Source organism: Sus scrofa, chromosome 16, assembly GCF_000003025.6.
Source record: "Sus scrofa isolate TJ Tabasco breed Duroc chromosome 16, Sscrofa11.1, whole genome shotgun sequence".
Lineage (NCBI taxonomy): Eukaryota > Metazoa > Chordata > Mammalia > Artiodactyla > Suidae > Sus > Sus scrofa.
In genome coordinates this window covers 34386250-34408972 of record NC_010458.4, presented here as the reverse complement: position 1 = coordinate 34408972, position 22723 = coordinate 34386250, and the positions used below count along the sequence as shown (strand labels likewise).

Here is a 22723-nt window from a genome sequence, read left to right as displayed (position 1 = left end):
AGCAGCCTAGTGCAATAAAAATTTCTATATTGACAGAAGTGTATTATATCTACTCTCTCCAATGTGGTAGCCACTAGCTATGCGTAGTGACAAAGTTCTTGAACGTGGCTAGTATCACTAAGGAACTAAATTTTGACTTTAATTAAATAACCACACATGATTAGTAGCTATTGTACTGAACAGCATATTTCTAGATAGTAAATATGCATCATTATGTTGTTACCATCTACCCTAAATCATTTACATTTACCTCTTACTGAACAATGCATGATTTGTGTTGTGTTTTTATTTCTATATTTTATGATATTTTGACATCTTAAAAATCTTGCTAACCAGGGAGAGACTGCCCTTGCTGGGTCTAGCCAATTCTTTTTTTTTTTTTTTTTTTTTTTGTCTTTTTGCCTTTTCTGGGGCCACACCCGCGGCATATGGAGGTTCCCAGGCTAGGAGTACAATCGGAGCTGGAACTGCCAAGTCTACGCCAGAGCCACAGCAACGCAGGATCCAAGCCACGTCTGCGACCTACACAACAGCTCATGGCAACGCCGGATGCTTAACCCACTGAGCAAGGCCAGGAATTGAACCCGCAACCTCATGGTTCCTAGTTGGATTCGTTAACCACTGAGCCACGATGGGAACTCCCTAGCCAATTCTTGGAAACAGCAAAGACCTTGGCTAGAAACACACACTTTATGTGCAAACTAATCAATCCTGAATTTATATTCCTAATGACCCCCTTTATCTAACTCTCACCCACCAAACTAATATTTTCTCTGCCCTAAATCATCCCAAGGCCAGGGACTGGGCAAGGATAGATCACTCCTGTAGCCCACAGCCAACTAGAATTACTCACGCTAGCCAACCCCAGGCTGTTTACTCTGAGGACTGCCTTTCCCAGAGACCCCAAAAAAGACTAACCTAGGCTTTCCCCTTACTCCACCTTCTGCTTCCTGATGAAAACCTGGTGCTCTCCACGTAGCCCTGCATGGCATGATGTGCCCCTTTCAGGAAATATAAGTAATGTCTTTTATGAATGGCATTGGCTTCTCCATGTTGTTTGCCTCCATAAATTAAAATCCCACAATTATAAATAAAACACATCTCTTGTAACATTTAACTTCATTTAACTCTCCCACTGTTACTGTTGTCATGTGTTTTTACTTCTACACATATTCTAAATGACAAAAGATTATTGTTACTACCGCTAGTTATTTTTTATGGTATAGATTCTGCTGGTAATGAGTTCCTTCAGCTGTTGTTTGCCTGAAAACATCTTTATTTCACCTTCATTTTTCTTCACCTTTTTTTTTTTTAAGAGATATCTTCACAGGATGTAGAATTCTAGGTAGGCAGTTTTTCTAGGTTGGCAGTCTTTGTTTTTTCCTTTCAGTGCTTTAAAGATGTTGCTCCATTGTATTTTGGCTTTCATGAAGTCTACTGAAAAGTCATTATTAACATTGCTGTTTTTTCAAAGTTAATGTGTCTTTCCACCCTCTTCCCCCCAGCATATTATCTAGCTCCTAATAATTTTCTCTCTATTGCTGGTTATCAGCAGTTTGACCATGATGTGCTAGGACGTATACACATACATTCTGCTTAAAATTCACTGAGCTTCTTGGATCTGTTGATGTTTTCGACCAGTTTTGGTAACTTCTCAAACATCATCTCTTCAAGTACTGCTTCTGAACTATTCTCTCTCTCCTCTTCTTCAGGAGCTCCAATGGAATGTATGTTAGACTTTTTGGACTGTTAAACTACACTACTGTATAAAATAACATGCTGTTTTTATATTCTGTGCTTCCAATCTCCTACCTCTCTTTCTTCTCTGTGATTCAGTTTGGATGGTTTCTATTAATCTGTCTTCAAATTCACTAATCCTGGGGTTTTTTTTGTTTTTGTTTTTGTTTTTTTTTTGGTTTGTTTTGCTATATTCAGACTGTTGTTAAAGCCAGTGAATGGTAATTTTAAATATCATATTTTTCAATTATAATATGCTCATTTATTTTTATAGATTTCAATTCTCTGATGAAATTCTTCTCTTTTTGTCCATTTTATCCATGCCCTACATTTTCTTTAACGTATTTATAATAATTATTTTAAATCCTTGTTTACAAACACCAATAAGTAATTCATCTGTGAATTAATCTTCTCTTACTGTCTAAAGTATTTTACTAAAGTAAAACTATGTGATGAAATGCTGGACAGAAGTCACTCCTCTCAGGAATCAGAATGAATAATGCAAATGAAAAAGACAGACATGCCATAAGATATAATGATTCACTGGGCTCTGAGGTGAGAAAACTGGAGGTATTTCTTGGACAAGAAACCAGACCCTGATGAGAGGTTCAATAGGGAGGGCACAATTTGAAACAAATAAAGTATTTTCTGCTGACCCATACAAAAGGCAGACTCCAGTGAATAGAGCCCAGTCAAAATGCCACTCAGGCACCAGGGAGACCAGTCCATGTGTTAGGTAGAGTCATGGGTAAAGAAGAAAATTTCACCAAAGTACCAGCCTTAAGAACTAGCTGATAGGAGTTCCTTTCATGGCACAGTGGTTAACGAATCCGACTAGGAACCATGAGGTTGCCGGTTCGATCCCTGGCCTTGCTCAGTGGGTTAAGGATCCTGCATTGCCATGAGCTGTTGTGTAGGTCGCAGACGTGGCTCGGATTCGTGTTGCTGTGGCTCTGGCGTAGGTCAGTGGCTACAACTCCGATTCGACCCCTAGCCTGGGAACCTCCATATGCCACAGGAGCGGCCCTAGAAAAGGCAAAAAGACAAAAAAAAAAAAAAAAAAAAAAAAAAAAAACTAGCTGATAAGTATGCTTTAGTTTAGACAAACCAAACAAGCCCAAGAAAAACAGGTCCAGGATAAGGGCAGAGATTCTGGGGTGAGAGATTTAAAGAATTACCAGAAGGGATAAAGAAAGTGATTTTAAAGTTAGGTTTGGGGAGCCTCATGCTCAGGTTATGAATTTCTGAGGCCATACAGAAAGGGAATTGCTATATAACCATGGTCCTGGGTAGGGAAGCTGTCTAACAAGTAAAATTCAATCTAGCATAGAGACCTCACATACCTGGAAAACACTGACTAGGATATATAATCTGGGAGCAAACAGGAATTCCACCAGAGTAAACAACAGCACCAAGCTAAAATTCTCTCTGGCCAGCAGTCCAAACAACTAGATCAGGACAAAGTCATACAATTAGTTAGTAGCAGAGCTTCAGACTAGAATTTGTATCATAAGGAATCAGTGCTCCATAAATGCATCTGTTCCCAGATTTCAAAATATCAGTTCTTTGGATGTACTTTTCCCTCAGTTTTTACTCAATATGTTTGTAAAAGATTCTACCCTAGCATCTAGAAAAAGAAAGAGAAAGGGTCAGGAAAATGAAGCAGTTGTGGTCCAATGGCAGTACTTGGCCTCTCTGAAGTAAAGGCCAGAGTCAATTCCCTGGGTTTTCCTTTTCTGGGGGGTGGGGTGGCAGGGGTTGTCTGTCATTTCAATAAACAAAGAATGTTGCCCCATCAAGCCATTGGCTGCTTCAACCCCCCCTCTACCCCACCTCTTACTTCCTTCAATGCCCCTGAGGGAAATTCAGGAGGGAGAAAAACAGAGTACTGGCCCTAGATAAGTTAAGATGCATATCAAAGGAATACTTTCAAAGAGCCTTGACTCTTGCATCTTCCCATATATAGAAAGGCACTAAAATCATTAACTTCAGATGTCTGGGTTTTTTTGTGATTAACAATAATCTTTTGATGTTGGGCTATATGCTTTTTTTTTTTTTGGTAAGCAAAAACTGCTATATAGCCTGGCTCCTTCCTTACCTCTTTGGAACAGTTCCTCAGAGCTGTCTGAGAGGCTGTGGCTACAGTCCTCAATAACAACCTCAAATAAAACATAATTCTCAACTTTGAGGTCATGGGTTTTTTCAGTTGACACCTTTTACTAGGCCGGCCATTTTGATAAATCCAAAAGCTATAATAATTTGGGCTTGCAGGCATTTTGAGATAAAATATTCTAAAACAGGGAGTTCTTGTCGTGGAGCAGCAGAAGCGAATCACACTAGGAACCATGAGGTTACGGGTCCTGGCCTAGCTCAGTGGGTTAAGGATCCAGCATTGCCTTGAGCTGTGGTGTAGTTTGCAGATGCAGCTCAGATCTGACATTGCTGTTGCTGTTGTGTAGACCAGCAGCTGTAGCTCTGATTAGACCCCTAGCCTGGGAACCTCCATATGCTGAGGGTGCAGCCCTAAAAAAAAGCAAGTATTTGAAAACAAATGACCTCTACCTTTCCAAAAGGTCACAGGGTAGCTATTTTTATTGGCTACTTAGTTTCTTTTCTTTTTTTTTTTTTTAAAGGTAAATGCCAGTAGAGTCTTTTTATTTTATTTTTAGTTTTGCTCGTTAGGGCTGCACCTGCAGATATAGAAGTTCCCAGGCTAGGGATCAAATCAGAGCTGCAACTGCCGGCCTATGCCACAGCCACAGCATATCCAAGACTCCTCTGCAACCTACACTACACTCATGGCAACACTAGATCCTTAACCCACTGAAGAAAGCAAGGGATTAAACCTGCAACTTCACAGATATTAGTCGGGTTCCTCCCTACTTAATTTCTATGTAAAAGACAGAATTTAGAGACTGGTGGAGACACACACACATTTCACATTTAATGGTAAAATGGAATTATTAATTTGCCTCCAACCACAGTCTGTTGAAAGCTATTAATAAGCAAGGCCTATTCCGCTTGGTTACACAAGCCCTTTCTCTTTCTCAGCTGGTTAACATCATCTCTATCCATCCAGAGTCCCAATGGGCAAAGGTTTGAGGGGAGTGGGAATAGTGGCAGGCAAGCCCAGCGCCTCTGTAGTGGGGAGGGTTGAGAAGGGGGTAGGGAAAGAGCTGAAATATAGCCCAAAATGGGAAAAACTGAGCAGTGTAAACCTAAGAATCCTGGGGTTTTTTTTCAGGGGGAGGAGATCCACCTAGGAAAGAAGAAAATACAAGAGTATGAATGAAGAGAAACAACAGTACGGAAAATGGGAGAGTTAAGGGAAACATTCTATTTATAGAAAAAGTGGGGCATGTGGGGACATAGGTAGTACCTCTGCCCTCCTGCTTATGGTTTTGGACTATAAAAGTTTGTGCTAGAGAGAAAATTTCCCTTTTCATTCTCAATATCTGAATCTTAACATATCTAAATAAATGCCAACAAACTAAACGTCCAAAAACCTAAGATTAGTTAGTTTTAGGAAATCACTCGGAAATGAGGGATGTATGTCATTGTACATAAGACTTCCTGGAATGCTTAACTAAAGAAGAGTATGTCCATTCGATGGGAAACTCTGAGGCTATTAAAAACCATGATCTTGATGAACATTTAATGATTTGGGGGAAATGCCATGACAATGTTAAGTGAGATAAAGCAGATGGGATGGAGACAATGTGATGTATTGGCCACACTCCTTCCTCTTTTCAAGCTTACAAGGATACTATACAGCCCAGCCTCCCCTGGGTTAGGTTAGGATCACGTGATGGAATTCCTCATCAATGGAAATATGAGCAAAAATGATGCAACACATTCTAGTCTTAGGCAGTAAAGAACCACTGCAAGTTTCCAAGTTCATTCTCCTAATAGGTTTGGAAGCACAGAGGTCCAAAGATGGTGATTCGCAAAATCAGAAGCAGCTCTGATTGACTGATCCATCTCTAACTCACTGTTGGGGGAAAGCTGATGGGGAGAGCTGCCTGACCTGCAAGAAATGCGCTAAAAGAAAGAAGCTAACCCTCGTTCTGTGAAGCCATTAAGATTAGATTTAGTTGTTAGGACAACAAACATACTAGGATACCAAACCATATATATGAAGAGCCTAACTTTGTTAATAAAAAGGATATACAGGCCAACAAGCACATGAAAAAATGCTCAATATCACTGATTATTAGAAAAATGCAAATCAAAACTACTATGAGGTACCACCTCACACCTGTCAGAATGGCCATCATTAATAAGTCCACAAATAACAAATGCTGGAGAGGATGTGGAGAAAAAGGAACCCTCCTACACTGTTGGTGGGAATGTAAATTGGTACAACCACTATGGAAAACAGTATGGAGGTATCTCAGAAAACTAAATATAGAACTACCATATAACCCAGCAATCCCACTCTTGGGCATGTATCCCAGACAAAACTTTCCCTGAAAAAGGTACATACACCCCTATGTTCACTGCAGCACTATTCACAATAGCCAAGACACGGAAACAACCTAAATGTCCACTGACAGATGAATGGATTAAGATATGGTACATATACACAATGGAATACTACTCAGCCATAAAAAAGAACAAAATAATGCCATTTGCAGCAACATGGACGGAACTAGAGACTTTCATACTAAGTGAAGCCAGTCAGAAAGAGGAAGACAAATACCATATGATATCATTTATATCTGGAATCTAATATACAACACAAATTAACCTTTCCACGGAAAAAAAATTCATGTACTTGGAGAACAGACTTGGTTGCCAAAGGGGAGGGGAAGGAAGTGGGATGGACCAGGAGTGTGGGATTGATAGATGCAAACTATTGCATTTGGAGTGGATGAGCAATGAGATCCTGCTGTATAGCACAGGGAACTATGTCTAGTCACTTGTGATGGAACATGATGGAGGATAATGTGAGAAAAAGAGTATATATGTGTGTGTGTGTGTGTGTGTGTGTGTGTGTGTGTGTGTGTGTGTGTGTGACTGGGTGACTTTGCTATACAGTAGAAATTGACAAAACACTGTAAATCAACTATAATGGAAAAAACAAGAAATCATTAAAAAAAGGATATGCAAAAACACATATATGTCTTGTATGTGTGTGTTTAGATGTATACACACAGGTAACTGAAAGATATATATACTGACATGTCAGTTATTTTCTGTTATAAAACTGAAACAGTATGCTGTGGCTCTGGTATAGGCTGGCAGCTACAGCTCCGATTCGACCCCTAGCCTGGGAACCTCCATATGCCGCGGGAGCGGCCCAAGAAATGGCAAAAAGACAAAAAAAAGAGAAAAAAAAAAACTGAAAAGGTAAAATTCTCTATTCATTATGAGATTCTTCAAATTTTATTACAATAACAGAACTACATTTCTAATTGGGAATATACAATAAATGCTATTAATGAAAAACTGTGAGGCCAGGCTCAGGGCAAACACTGAATGAAAATGATAGGTGAACTGAAAAGTACTACTGAGTGTCTGATTGCCATATTGCCACACTGCTGGAGGAATTGGTACATGCTACTGTCACTACTCTTCCTGGAAAGCCTAGCTGTTTCAGAGTGATTACACAGCTCCAAAATGAGTCAGGCCCAATCTCTAAACATGTTACTTTGGTAAAAACAGTTTTCATAGTTCTATGTTAAACCTGCATCGCACATATCACCAAAATCACAATCTCCAATTGGTCTTTGAGTTACAAACTGATATTACAATATAGAATACAGGAAAGCACAACTTCTGGAACAAAACACGCTCCACGAATGGTTCACCTCCTATTTTTCCAAGCCCACACAGAAACTGCAGACATAATTCACATACGGAAATGTGGCTTATAATACTGAAGGAAACTAAAAATTTGTCAATCTCTCCAAAATACTAGGAAACATTGTTCCTGAAGGATATGACTTTAACACCCAGACTTGACACATAGGGAGAACAGCCACTCCAGCCATTCATTTCAAATCCACATAGTTGAACACACTCAGAGACTGGCTGGTGCCTCCCCACAGCCAGCAACCTGCTCCACGCTGAGTGCCTTTGTTATCGGCAGGCCTTGATGCCTTTTCTCATAAATTCTAAGAAACATATGACTAAGCGGCCCTCACCAGCTGCCCTGTTTTGATCTGCACCCTGCGATTTGACACACAAGCAGGCGCGTTACATATTGCGCTCTTCAGCCCTCCCTTTTGCTGCTTTTCAATAGGATCAGTTTTCCTTTACGTTTGGGACATGGGGGTTGTTTTACCATGGACTGAAGATACTAACTGCTGCCCTCTGTTTTCCATGTGGTAGAGAAGGAAAAGATATGACAGATCTGGCCTAACAGGGAAGCCTGATGTTATGTTCACATAGGACGTCCCTCTGGGCAGAAAGGTTCTGCAAAGCTAGACCTTCATTTAAAATAATAACAGCAACAACAAACACAGAGATGTACTGGCTTTATCTTGCACCTGTTTGGGAAGAATCCATTGTATGCAATGAACCTACTTCACACTCTCATTCCTTTGCAGTTCAACCTGGCTACTTCAGGAGAATTTATACATCATTATTTAACATCTGGAGGAAACCCCCCATAAAATATTGCTCCCAAATAATAACATACCAATTTAAGCAATATTATGAGAAATCTCACTTAGGGAATGGATTTGCACAACATTAGAAGAAAGAGACTGACATTCTGACTTTAGCAATGAGGTGAGAACTGTCTTCATAAAGGCACTCCTGAGCATCCAATTTAAAGCAGCACAGGAGTCCCAGCTGTGGCTCAGCAGTTACCGAATCTGACTACCATCCATGGGGACATAGGTTCAATTCCTGGCTTTGCTCAGTGGGTTAAGGATCCAGCATTGCCATGAGCTGTGGTGTAGGACACAGACACGCCTCAGACCCTGCGTTGCTGTAGCTGTGGTGTAGGCCAGCAGCTTTAGCTCCAATTGGACCCCTAGCCTGGGAACTTTGCTGGGTGCAGCTCTAAAAAGCAAAAAAACAAAATAAATAAAATAACACAATCTAGGTCTCGCACACTTTTTAAAAAGTTACTGAAGTATAGTTGATATACAATGTTAATTACTGCTGTACAGCAAAGTGAGTGACTCAGTTATACATATATTTTTTTCAGGGAGTTCCCATCGTGGCGCAGTGGTTAACGTATCCGACTAGGAACCATGAGGTTGCGGGTTCGGTCCCTGCCCTTGCTCAGTGGGTTAACGATCCGGCGTTGCCGTGAGCTGTGGTGTAGGTTGCAGACGCGGCTCGGATCTCGCGTTGCTGTGGCTCTGGCATAGGCTGGTGGCTACAGCTCTGATTCAACCCCTAGCCTGGGAATCTCCATATGCTGCAGGAGCGGCCCAAGAAATAGCAACAACAACAACAACAACAAAAGACAAAAAGACAAAAAAAAAAAAAAATAAAATAAAATAAAAAAATAAATACATATTTTTTTTCATATTCTTTTCCATTTTGATTTATCACAGTATACTGAATATGTTCCCTGTGCTATACAGTGGAACCTTTTTATTTATCCATCCTATATATAAGAGATTAGGTCAGCATACTTAAAAAAAAAATTATGGCCACACCTGTGGCAGGTGAAGCTCTCAGGCTAGAGACTGAATCCGAACCACAGCTGTGACCTACTCCACTGCGCCAGGCCTGGGAACACATGCCTCTGCAGCAACCAGAGCCGCTGTGGATTCTTGACCCACTGCACACAGCAGAAACTCCCTAGGCCAGCACACTTTAAATCTCTGCACAGAGCTTACCATAGTCTGATATCCTTTACATGTTATTGTTGTACTTTCTCCTCTTCTCACCCTATATGACCTTGTGTGTTTTACCACTGCTGCAAATCTAAAGCAATGACCAACCCTTAGGTAGTTGCTACTAAAAAATGGCCATGGAGGGGCAGAGACAGTTTTCAAGTAGAGTTATAATCTATAACAAGACAACTTTTAAAAAGCTTTTAGTGATTTGTCTTTGATCCACTGCTTCTTGTGAAACATGGTTTGCACCAGGAATGGAAGGTGGAAAGAAAGCTGTACTTTTTAATAGGCAGCTTGTCTCAGCTAAAGAACAAAGGCACAAACTTCCCTCATTCCTCAGGCAGGCTTGTTTTCTGAGACCTCCTACTCCCAGCAAGGCTACCAGACATCAGAGCTTGTACACGCCAGACATTTTAAATTCACCTATTCAGCTCCCCTGCTTTTTCTGGGAAGCTAAGTGAACTGTCACTTCCTAAATGATCACCTCCTAAGAGGTGGCTGAGTCATAGAAATCAGGCACAATCATACTCCAAATGGCTTCACACTTCCTTTGGCCTCGAAGCCTTGTTTCCTTTCCCACACTCTCAATTCTAGATCAGCTTGAACCTCCTGGAACTTTAAGGCCAAGACAATTCTGTCTGTTCTGCTAAACCACATCACAGAACCTCCAAGGTTTCTCATGAAAGTGCAACTGGTTCTGACCATGTGGGCTCCTCCTTCTTCTGGGGTCTCTACCCCTCTGCTTTATCCCCCTTCAATGTGGTGACTCAAGGGTGCACTCAGAGCCTGCCCTTAGTTTTCTGTTAGCATTTAATAAATACAGAACAGCATCAGGATGAAGGTCCAGACTAGAACCACAGACTTGGATTAAGGGTTTATTTTACTTACTAGCAAGGATCTTCAAGCAAGTACATTAACCTCTCTAAAGATGATCTTATCTGTAAAATGGGGACCATAACTATAACTAGCTCAGATAGTTCAGGTGATGATTAAATGTTGCAACAAATAAAAGTGCAACCTAACAAAGCATAAGAACTCAGAGAAGGCAGACAACAGCAGGGTCCTACAGAGTGAGGCTTCCTTACCTTTTTTTTTATTTTTATTTTTTGCTCTTTAGGCCCACACCTGTGGCATATGGAGGTTCCCAGGCTAGGGGTCTAATCCGAGCTGTTGCTGCTGGCCTATGCCATAGCCACAGCAACACGGGATCCAAGCCATATCTGCAACCTACACCACAGCTCATGGCAACGCTGCATTCTTAACCCACTGAGCAAGGCCAGGGATCGAACCCACATCCTCATGGATACCAGTCAGATTCCTTTCTGCTTTGCCACAAGAGGAACTCCTCCATTACCTTTTTTACCTCATCTGCTAAGTCCTTTACTCCTGCTCCAGCTACACTGGGCTCCTCCCCATTCCTCCTCATGCTAGGCCTGCTCATGTCTCAGGGCCTTTGCACTGGCTATTTTCACTGGTTAGGATGCCCTTCTCCCATAGGCCCACATGGTTCCCACCTCATGGAGGTCTCTGCTCAAAACTTCCCAGTGAGCTTTACCTGACCAGCTTATTTAATCCTCACTTTCAATGCCCCAGTCCCTATACTGTTTGTCTCTCCCTGCACCACTGCCTCATCTGAAATCCATGAAGGCAGGAGCATTTGTCGGTTCTGTTTGCTGATATAATCCAGGTTCCAAAACAAAGGTTTCACATATGAAGCAATACAACTTTGCTCCCAGACTACTCAGGCCCTGTTTTATTCTATCCATTCTTTTCTAATATCCACATATGAGAGCTATCACCACTTTTCAGGCCTCTCCTAAAGGCCCTATTTGCATATGAAAAATGCCTTTTTTCCTTTTATTTTTTGTGGCTGCACTCACAGTTTGGGGTGGGGGCAGGGATCACACTCATGACACAGCAATGACAAGCCCAATTTTTAACCTGCTGTGCCACCAGGGAATTTGAAAAATGCCATTTTAAAAGCAGATAACACATATGCAAAAGGTAGATGAAGGTATACAGTAAAGAATCCCTATCACTCTTCTAGTTTTATTTAACACTCTATTTTGAAAATTCCCCAGTCCATAAACATCTTCCTCATTTTTGTGTTTTGGTTTTTTTTTTTTTTTGCCTTTTAGGGCCACACCAGTGCATATGGAGGTTCCAAGGTTAGGAGTCGAATTGGAGCTACAGCTGCCAGCCTATGCCACAGACACGGCAGCACCAAGATCTGAGCTGCATCTGCAACCTACACCACAGCTCATGGAGATGCTAGATCCTTAACCCACTGAGCAAGGCCAGGGATCAAACCCGCAATCTCATGGTTCCTAGTCAGATTTGTTTCCACTGTGCCACAACGGGAACTCCATCTTCTTCATTCTTTTTAATGACTACACAATATTCTGTTTTTTTAGATGCCCCTTTTCAAGGACAATGAATATTTTGCTTTTAACAAGGATACTGCAATAAGTATCTTTTTACGAAGTCATTTTACATTGATATGGAAAAATTATTCCAGAGTAAAATCGATGAGCTGAAGAATATATGTTCTTTAAATGTTTGCAGATCTTGCCAAATTGCCTTCTAAAACAGCTGTACCAATTTACACTCTCACCAACAATATATTGAGGGTCTATTTCCCTACCTCCTCTTATCAAACATTTGGACTTTTAGCAATCAGATTAAGTGTAAAATTAGTATCTTAAGATAGTTTTAATTTGCATTTTTTCTTCTTATGAGTGAATTTGAGCATCTTTTCACCCAGAAGACATTTTCCTATAGACTACTCATTTTTATATTAGATTGTCATTCTTTTTCCTACTGATTTTATAGAATCTCTTTATATTTCATAAAATTAAGCTTAAGAAAAAGAAAAGGAAAAACAAACAGTTAAATATGGAAAAAAATAGGCGTGAGTGTGTGGCCTAATTTACAAGTATTTTTCCAGTTTCAATTGGAAATACATTTCTCCTTATAAATACATTTTTTAAAACTTTTGTTTGTTTTTGCTTTTTAGGGCCACACTTGTGGTATATGGAAGTTCCCAGGCTAGGGGTTGAATCAGAGCAGCAGCTGCCGGCCTATGCCACAGCCACAGCAGTGCGGGAACTGAACCTCATCTGTGACCTACACCATGGCTCAAGGCAACATTGGATCCTTAACACACTGAGAGAGGCCAGGGGTGGAATCAGTATCCTCAGGTATACTAGTTGGGTTCATTACCGCTGAGCTACAGTGGGAACTGTATTTTCTTTTAACATTTACATAATCAAATTCACCAATTTCTTTTATAGGCTCTTGGTTTTGTGTCATAAGTCCCCATTCTGAGAAAAATCACAAAATCAGAGGCATATCTCTTTAACATCCACTATCATGAGCAAATCTATTTGGCCACGTCAATACCTGGGGGGAACGAGCACAAGAGAGAGACATTCCTTCTTGCAGAAAGATTTTCCCATATTATGGTTTCTTTCTGGGAAGGCACATCTTTTCTCCAAGCAAATAACACCAGGAATGACCTCGTTCAGGTAAGAGTCTGCTCTCTATACACTGGTAATAGTGCAAGAAGGCTATATAATAAATTCTCTAAATGCATCTGATGATAAAACAGTGTCTTGACTGTATCAAAAGTAAAAGTCAAAACCCTAAAACACACTGTACTAGGAGGGTTGTTTCCTCCTAATACCTCTGAGTCTACTTGGGCAACCCCACCATCTAAAAGGAAAACAGCAGAGTATCAGGCTATAATCACAGAGTGAGGAAACGCTTCAGGGCCCACTGAAGCAAGTCACTTATACTCCTTTATTTCAGGAGATCTGGGGCCTGGGCTGACCTTAAGCATAATTATGCCGCTGTGCTTAACTACTCTTCTAGCTCTTCCCCATGTCCACTTCTGATCCAGGCCCTGGAAGAACAGGAGACCTCCCGACCCAAATTTTTTTTTCTGACCCCCCAACATGTGGAAGTTGCCCGGCCATCAATCTATCCTATTGCTGCAGTTGTGGCCTGCACCATAGCTGTGGCAATGCCAGATCCTTAACCCACTGTGCCACAAAGGAACTTCCCCTCCCATCCCAATATTACATCTTCCTTCTTGTAGCTGGCATTTAGCATCTAAATATGGAAAAGAGACATATGTTTTACAGAAATAAAACTTCTTAGATGTTACCCCAGGTAATGCTTATTTGGAGAGCTATATCTCTAGTTCAGCACTTGAAAGACCAGCCTCAGATCTGAAATGAAGTCCAGTGGAACTATAACACAAATAGTAGCCTCCTTACTCCTTATAGCTATAAACATCCATCATTATAAACATATAAATCAGATATAGGAGATATTACATATGTAACATATATATGTATCAACAAACTAAGTGATAAGTATTGTTTTTCCAGCCCATCCTAGGCGGCAAAACAAACATATGACTTAGCTAGAAAAAAACACTTACAGCAGCAGGTAACTCATATTGAGCACTACATGAGCACATTTTATGTCTTATCTAATCCTCACAACAATTTTATAGAATACTCTATCTCATTTTTGTTTAATAGCTGGGGAAAACTGAGGAATAAAAAGGCTGGGTAACTTGCCGAAGTTTACAGAGTTTGTGTTCTGCAAAGCTTCAAACCCAAGGAGCTTGACTCCAGAGCTGAAGCTCTTAACCATTACATGGTACCACCTGTGCTGGGCAGATTGCCACAGGTGGATGTGAATTGGGAGAACAAGCACATGTATGCACTAGGGGAGAGGCATGCACTTGAGCATATGCACTGAACCCTAATGAATTAATAATTGGTAAAGCCCCATGAAGGCAAGTAATAGAGATGGCCTTTTCCCCAGGTGTGGATACTGGTGGACATTTAGACACTTAAGTCAAATGTCAGGTTTTTAAAAATGTGCTGGAGGAGTTCCCATGTGGGGCAGAGGGTTAAGGATCCAGTATTGTCATTGCAGTAGCTGGGACTGCTGCTGTGGCCTAGGTTTGATCCCTGGCCCAGGAACTTCCACATGCCACAGGTGCAGTCAAAAAATAAAATAAAATAAAATGTGCTGAAAATTCCTGCCCTTTGTTTACCAAATACCAGCAAAACTTGTCTCTGACTTCGAGTACCCTAACTATATCTCAATTTGGCAGCTTAAATACATTAAGAGAATATGGAGTCGTAAGCAAATATTTTTCGTGACTTCAAAACTAAGTTTAATGATCATGTGAGGCACTAACAAAGTTGTCCATGTCTAGACAGTAACCCACTTTCTTTGTTGAAACATAGTACTGTTAGGAAATGCCTTCTTCCTACTTCAGTCTCAATCCTAGAGCTGGGGTAGCAGGAGGGTGGGGACTTTGGCTGAAGCTGAAGTGCCAAACTGGCGGGGGGCGGGGGGGGGGAAGGGGAACAACCCAAGAAAACAAGCTTGGTTCCATTATATGAACACTCTCTGGCAGATTTCATAAACAACACCTGAAAATAAGTAGGGTCAAATTGTGGCTAAGCGGCTTTCATCAAAGCAGCCTAGGTTTATGTAATTAGGCTTTACATTTTTAAAGTATTTTAGGTTTAACTAGTGACTTTCAGGTGCATTGGGCCCAGGTCCCAGAAAGATTAAAAAACAAAAATTAATTTTAAAGGCCCTTCATAGGGAAAACAAAAAGCCCAGGCTTGAACCACAAATACTGTAGGCCTCCAGTCTCATTCCCTCCAATTCATTTTCCACATATCAGTCATAGCAATTTTTTTAAAAACAAAAGACAGATCATGTCACTCCCTTGGTCAAGCAATTTCAATAGCTCCAGGTAAAGTCCAAACATTTAATGTAGCCTAGGAACTACACGATCTTACTGTTGAAGGAGTATAGCATGCTGATTATGGAGCAAGGAGCTAAGCTGTCTCTTTGAATCCTAGTTCCACCATTTACGATCTGCATGCCCTTGTTAAATTTCTTTTCCTCTCTATCCTTCAGTTTTTCTCATCTGTAAAATAGGGACAATAATAGCATCTACCTCATAGAAACTGAGTATAATATAAATGAAGAGCATAACAGAATGCCTGGCAAAAAATTCTATGTATGTAAGTTTTTGCTATTATCTCTAATCTCCCTTACTTCTTCTCTTGCCTTCCCCCCAACTCTATGTTCTAACCATTCTGTATCAGATAGGCCTAGAATGTCCAGGAATCATGCTTCCAAATCTTCCCATATCCTGTTTCTCTATTTCAAATACTTGTGCGTAAATCACTCTCTTATCTTCTTTCCATCCCCGTCTTCTATCTTAGCTTAACCACACTTGCTTTGGGAAGTCTTTCCAGCCCAGGCCAGTCGTTTCTATCATGGGCTCCCACAGCATCCAGGTAGAGGTGCCAGATGTTAGGAGGCCCAGTTAAATTTGAATGTCCGATAAACAACAAATACTCTTTTAGTATAAGTATGCCCTGTGCAGTATATGGATTTCGGATAAGCAATGAATGATCTGTCCCATGTGCTATTTGGAACACACTAAACAGCTGTTTATATGACATTTGAGTTTAACTTTTATTTCATCTGTCAACCCTACACCCAGGAGATCCTACCATAACCTTTATCACACTTTAAAAAGCACAACAAATGGTTCTGTTTTTCCCACTAGAGTGTTAGCACAGACCTGTGCCCAAGCAGCCTTGCTCACTGTTGGTTTTTTTTTTTTTTTTTTTGGACACACCTGCAGCATGTGGATCCAGGCCAGGGATCAGACCCAAACCACAGCAGTGACAAGGCCAAGGCCTTAATTACCAAGCCACCAGGAAACTCCTGCTCACTGAGTTGGCATGTGAGCAGCTTAGCAAGCAAATACTGAGGAATAGAGCTATCCCACCAAAGTTCAGGTGCCCTTTGAGAAGTTAACTCTAACAACGGTCAAACTCTGAGAGAACAAAGCATTTTCAACAGATGGATAAAATGATGGTACTGCTTTTCAGAATATGATCAGTGTGATAACACTGATTTCCCAATGACAGTTTTAAGGTGACCCCACTATTTTATATCCAAAAAAAAATACTTTTGGGTTTTCACACTTATTTCACTTAAGACAAGTATTAATAACCACATATAACAGATGTGTAAACAGAGGCTTAGAGAAGGTAAGTAGCCTGCTCAAGATGACCAATAAATGGGAGTGACCATTTTGACCCTAGGACTTGACTTTGTGCTCTTCCCACTGTAATGGCCATCTGGGTCAGTTTAAAGAATCAGAATTCTTGGGTTCTTCCTCCTCACCTAGACACCCTCTCAAAGAAGTGTGATACCTGACCCCTCTTCACAGATTTAATTGCTCCTCCTATAAAAGTTCCTAACAACAGCCTGAGAGGAGACAGGGAGGACCGGTATCAGTATTTTGAAATACAGGTAATTCTTAGCTAATCTCACATGTTACAGCTGATACTATTTAGGTCTGGAGACTAAAGACCCTGCTCAGAGTTACAGAGAAATAGGAGTAACACTGACCAGAACCCAAAATCTATCCTATTTTACCTGAATCTCTAGAAGACAACACCCCACAGCCAGCTAAATTTCTGGGGACATGATTTACACTTTGATTATATATATGTCTCTTCTGGAATGAGAACCGCTGAACCTGCTCTCGGTATAGCACCTAGTAATCTCACCTCTTGGAGCACCTCTGCAAAATTCATCAGCCCCAGGGTATTAGAGCTTTTTGCCTCTGGGAAATGCCTAAAAGGCTGATTAGATGATACTCGTGTCCTTTCTCCTAAAGGAGCCTCTTAGGAATATTCGCTCGGCCGGAGAAGGTCTGCAGTTTCTACGGGAACAGGAAGCTGAGACCAAACCAGCAGTGCCCAGCAAACTGCCATGCCTAGTCCAGTCTCTCTTGCCTGGACGCTCTTCGCCTCCCCTACTTCAGCTCAACCTCCTTCAGAAGCTTCTTCAGAGCTTTGAAGAAAGCAGGAAATAATCCAGAAAGACTGGGCTGCCCAAGGCAGAGTCCGAAGCTAATGACTTAAAATGTAACAGGCTGTGAGCAATTCGATAAAGCTAGAAAGGCAAGCTTCCAATGTTTTTAAACCACTGCAACTTACTTGGTTTGGGGGGAAAGTGCGGAGAAAGTCTTACTGGAGTGCAGATCGGCTGTCGGAGTTCCTTGGGGAGTCTTCTGTTTGGAGCACGAATGCCTGCTGGCTGGCTGGACTGGCCCATAGATAACAACGCAGAGGAACTTGCGGAGACTCTGCTCCCCAGCTTAGCGGAAGGAGGGATGTTGGCTACTCAGGGTCTGCCTAAAATTAAAAATCACAAATACAATTGAATTAAAAGTATTACTTGCATGGGTGGGTCACTGAAGCAAACTGAACTGACAGAAGTCTAGCTGGAGCCTTTGTTTGGAGCTCGGAAGCGACCTTTACAATATTACCGACCTGGATTAAAGCCAGCACAGAAAGTGCTTGCAGGTGTCGAGACCATCTGGCCAAGGACTGGGAGACGCTCCCCGGGGGAATCTTTTTCCGCGGGCGCAGTGGAGCCCTTCAGCCGGATCCCGCGCTCACCTGGCCTCTCCGCCGCCCCACCTCTAGCCGACAGCTCAGCTCCCCCAACTATCCTGGCTGGGTTGCCCAGGTAACAAGGGACGCGGGGAGAGCTGGCATCTCAAGTGGGTTTGGCGGGTCCGCTGTAGCTCCTCCTCCCCCTTGCAGACCGCGGAGGCTGTGGGGGCCAGCCGTGCGCTCGGGAGCGGGTCTTTAGCCGGGAAAGCGGGCTCTCAAGCCGCTCTGGGCTCAGCCAATGAGAAGCCGGGGGTGTGGCTGAGGGAATGCGCAGGTCTGGTACTTAGAGCCTGGTGGCGGGTGGGGTCTGGCCTCATCAGCACTCTCTTGCGCTTCGGTCCACCCTGCAGCACCCGGGAGTCGTAGAGCGGCCAACTGGCTGCATCATGGTGACCCCCTGCCCCACCAGCCCCGCGAGCCCCGCCACCCGGGCTGGGAGGCGTGACAACCAGAACCTCCGTGCCCCGGTGAAGAAGAGTAGGCGACCACGCCTCCGGAGGAAGCAGCCTCTACAGGCGCTGAACCCGTGCCTGCTCCCGGGAGACTCCGGTGTTTGCGATCTGTTCGAGTCCCCGAGCTCCGGCTCGGATGCCGCAGACAGCCCCGCGCCGTCCACGGCGCCACGCTGCAACTCCTTACCTGGTCCTGCCCAGCAGCTGGTGCAGCTAGATCTACAGACCTTCCGCGACTACGGTCAGACCTGCTACGCTTTCCTCAAGGCACGGGAGAACCACTTCCACCCGCGGGAGTCGCTGGCGCGGCAGCCACAAGTGAGGCGCTGGTAGAGCCAGTTCTCCCCGGCTCTCACCTTTTCTACTCTGTCTGCCTTCCGCGGCGCCCCGGCCCTCGTCAGCCCAGCTTTGCCCCCAGTCGGAGCGCGAAGGGGCTTCGGAGGGCCGGGCCACCAGCCTCATTTTACAGAAGGAGAAAAGTGGGGCCTAGACGACTTAAGGAACCTGCCCGAAGTTTCCAAAGGGGTTAGCAGGGACATGGTAGGATGCAGAGGAGTTCTGTTTATAGGTTCGAGTCCGGATTCCGACCAACCCCAGCAAATTTCTTAACAATTCTGAGTTTGTTTCTTCATTTGCCAAGTGGGGAGTTCCCTGCCCCCACTGAATTGCTGAGAGGATTACACAAGGTAACGTGTATCCGTGCTCGGCACAGCGCCAGGCAAGAATTCATGCGCCCCGCCTGTGCTCTTTGCGCAGCAGCTCTGCCCGCGTGTTTCCCAGTTTCCAGAGCCTTTACGTTTTTCCTCTTTTTCCTGCCTCCCTCTGGGGACGCTCCCTAGGTTTTCCTGACTTGTTGCATCCACAGCCCCCCTCAGCCCTAGGCTCAGCTGGCCCGCCTCCCTCCTCCCTCCGGCAGGTGACGGCGGAATCCCGCTGTAAGCTGCTCAGCTGGCTGATTCCCGTACACCGCCAGTTCGGCCTCTCCTTCGAGTCTCTGTGTCTGACGGTGAACACTCTGGACCGCTTCCTTATTACCACGCCTGTGGCTGCAGACTGCTTCCAGCTGCTCGGCGTCACGTCCCTCCTCATTGCTTGCAAACAGGTAACTTCTTGCGGAGGGGGGAAGGGGGGTGCGCACGCGGAGCCTGGCTTTCCAGCGCACAGGATTGAGTGCTGGGTTCCCTGAGCTCATTTTAGCAGATGTTTGCAAACTTTCATACCCCGCAGTCTTAACTTCACAATTCCGCCACAAACTAACAATCTTTTCACCCAGCCCCCAAAGAAATAGGCCGTTTCAACAGCCCTCTGTAATCCTTCTATTCTCGTCTCGGGGGAAAAAAACTTCAAAATTTCTCAAACCTGTTTTCAGCTGGACAGTGCTGGAAGTACATCCCCAAATGATTACAGTGGAAGTACGGAGAGGCGAAGCCCTGGATATTTCGCCTGAAGGGATGGGGGGAGTCGTGGTTTTCTCCTGGGTGTGAGACTGGATGGGCCTCGGACCCCTGGATGCTGAACACCCCTGTGTTACAGGTGGAGGTGCACCCGCCGCGCGTGAAGCAGCTCCTGGCCCTGTGCTGTGGTGCCTTCTCCCGGCAGCAGCTCTGCAACCTTGAGTGCATCGTGCTGCACAAACTGCACTTCAGCCTGGGCGCACCGACCATCAGCTTCTTCCTGGAGCATTTCACGCACGCACGCGTGGAGGCCGGGCAGGCCGAGGCCTCCGAAGCCCTGGAGGCGCAAGCCCTGGCACGCGGGGTGGCGGAGCTGAGCCTGGCTGACTACTCTTTCACCAGCTACACTCCCTCACTGCTGGCCATCTGTTGCCTGGCGCTGGCCGACCGTATGCTGCAGCTCCCGCACCCGCTGGACTTGGGCCTGGGTGGGCACCCTGAGGCGGCATTGCAGGACTGCCTGGACAAGCTGCAGCTACTGGTGGCCATAAACGGAACCTCCCTGACTCACATGCTGCCCCGCCAGATCTGTGAGAAGTGCAGATTGGCCCTGAGTTTGAAATAAAGTAGATCCTTGGTCTCCTTTATATCCCCTGGCCTGGCAGCTAGACCTCTCCACTGCTTTGTAAGAGTGCAATACTGGCCCACAGAGAAGGGGTCAGGGCTCCCGCCCTGTCATCAAGTCATCCTGCAGGTTGTAAATAGTGTCTCTATTTATTTTGCTGAAAGCACGCAAGATAAGAGCTATCTTTACCCCTCAAAACAGGCTGACTGTCGTGGTTCGTGTGAATGCTGCTATTGTGAGCATTTGTCCGAGGAGAGGGAAGGTGAAGCCAAGAGAGTCCAGAAATAGAGGCGGTCACTTGCTATCCAGGGGTCCTTCCTCCCTCAGGGCATCTATCTTTGAGAACACCAGGTCCAGAGAGGTTCCTGTAGCCCAAGGTTCCAGTTATGAGCCAAGTCAGGATCACTTGTTGGCCTGTAGCCCATTAACCTCTTGTTAGGAGGCTGAGGACTGCTCATTCCTAGAATTTTAAAGGGCAAAGTGGGGTGTGAGGCCCTTGCTGTCTAGAGGGGCCTGGGGGCACATGCAGATGATGCCAGGCTAGGAAGCTGTGGCCCTCTAGCTATGGCAAGCAAGAGCTATGCCCACAACTGCCAGATGCAGAAAATTCGGAAGGTCTTGCAGGCAGTTATGGCCATTGCAAATTGACTCCATTTATCCTACAATCACATGGTTGAACAGTTCTCACTTGTCTTAACGCCAGCTATGTGTGAGCCCACAGTACCAGTAGTAAACGTGGCTGTCGTTGAGTGGTTATCTGTACCAGGCACTGTGTCCAGCACTCCTTATTTCAATCCTTCAACAATTTTATGAGGCAGAGTCTACTAGCCCATTTTTAAGAGAAGGGCACTGGGTCACAGAGAAGTTAAACAACAGTGGAGCAGTCAGGATTTGAAGGCAGGTGATCTGAATCCAGAGTCCCACCCTTTGCCACAATGCTTAATTTCCCCCTCTTACAGATTTCTGGAAATGCTCAAAAACCTACCCGAGGTAGGTGTGGTGATTACAAAGTGCCATCCATTCAGCAGGGACAATAGAGAACATATTTGGAGAGCCAGTAAAGTCTCCACCTCCAGTCATGTTACAGGAGTCATTTTACAGATGGGAGAAATGAGTCAAGAAATGGGGAAAAAAAAAAAAAAAGACATGGGACAGAGGCATGCTGGAGTTCTGTGACTCCACAGCTGTCCCATCTTTATTCTCATTGTTGTGGATCTGCTGTAGGCCCTGAATCTGTCACTTCCAGCAATTTTTTTAAACTGAGTCCAACAGCCAAGTGATACCAGTGCTGTTACGAAGCTTAAAAGAGATTGTGAGGTGGTATCAAGTAGTGATTAAACACATGGGCTCTGGAGTCAATTTCCTGGGAGACCTTAACAAGTCACATATCTATGCCTAAGTCTTTCCTGTAAAAATGGGAATAACAGCACTTACCTTCTAGTGTTGAGGTATGGATTTAATGAGATGGTCTCTACAAAATCCTTAATACAGATTCTGTCCAGCACATAGCAAGTCTTCAAGAAGGCTGGTGGCAGCCTGCACAATGATGGGGAGGGGTTATACAGGAAAAAACTTGGTGAAAAAAGAGATAAGTACAGGAAAATGTTAACAATGTTATGGTTGTTCATTGTACTGTTTTTTCAAATTTTCTGTATTGTTGAAAAATAATAAAGTAGTCAAACTCAGTCATATTCTACTGCATTTTTGGGTCCATGCAGAAAGAAGTTCCTGGGCCAGGGATCAGACCCTCACCACAGCAATGACCCGAGCCATAGCAGTAACAATTTGGAGTCCTTAACCCATTGAGCCACCAGGAAACTCCCCTCCTGTGTTTAGAATAAATGTATGACAAATAGCACAAATAAAAAGCAAACAAACTTGAAACAAGTTTAGAGTAACTTCCTTGCTGTTCTCTTCACCTTACTCTAGGTGCCTCATACTCTTTTTTTTTTTTTTTTTTTTTTTTTTTAAGGGCCACAGGTGTGCATATAGAAGTTCCCAGTCTAGGGGTCAAATCGGAGCTATAGCTGCTGGCCTGTGCCTCAGCCACAGGCATCTTCGACCTACACCACAGCTCACGGCAATGCTCAGGACAATGCTGCCAGATCCTTAACCTGCTGAGAGAGGCCAGGGATTGAACCTGCATCCTCATGAATACTAGTCCGTTTCCGCTGAGCCAGGA

The 22723-nt window shown here is 43.8% G+C and overlaps 1 protein-coding gene and 1 long non-coding RNA gene across 2 annotated transcripts in view; one reads left to right on the top strand and one right to left on the bottom strand.

Annotated features, from left to right (window-relative positions):
- The window catches only part of LOC110257321, a 76037-nt gene extending 57797 nt beyond the window's left edge, over positions 1 to 18240 (bottom strand). The window contains exons 1-2 of the long non-coding RNA XR_002339782.1: positions 17945 to 18240; positions 17609 to 17806 (exon numbers count right to left, since the gene is read on the bottom strand). This is a non-coding gene — a long non-coding RNA (uncharacterized LOC110257321). The remainder of the gene's footprint in view (positions 1 to 17608; positions 17807 to 17944) is intronic.
- On the top strand, positions 18362 to 21794 carry CCNO (cyclin O). Its single transcript, XM_005672447.3, has 3 exons — positions 18362 to 18840; positions 19439 to 19624; positions 20056 to 21794. The coding sequence occupies exons 1-3, from the start codon at positions 18457 to 18459 to the stop codon at positions 20539 to 20541; spliced, it is 1056 nt and encodes a 351-aa protein (XP_005672504.1). The 5' UTR covers positions 18362 to 18456; the 3' UTR covers positions 20542 to 21794.

Bases quoted from the DNA above. Each gene is read 5' to 3' on its own strand.
- CCNO (XM_005672447.3), top strand. From the start codon at position 18,457: ATGGTGACCCCCTGCCCCACCAGCCCCGCGAGCCCCGCCACCCGGGCT. The intron at 18,841-19,438 runs GTGAGGCGCTGG...TCCCTCCGGCAG, and splicing joins CGCTGGCGCGGCAGCCACAA to GTGACGGCGGAATCCCGCTG. The intron at 19,625-20,055 runs GTAACTTCTTGC...CCTGTGTTACAG, and splicing joins TCCTCATTGCTTGCAAACAG to GTGGAGGTGCACCCGCCGCG.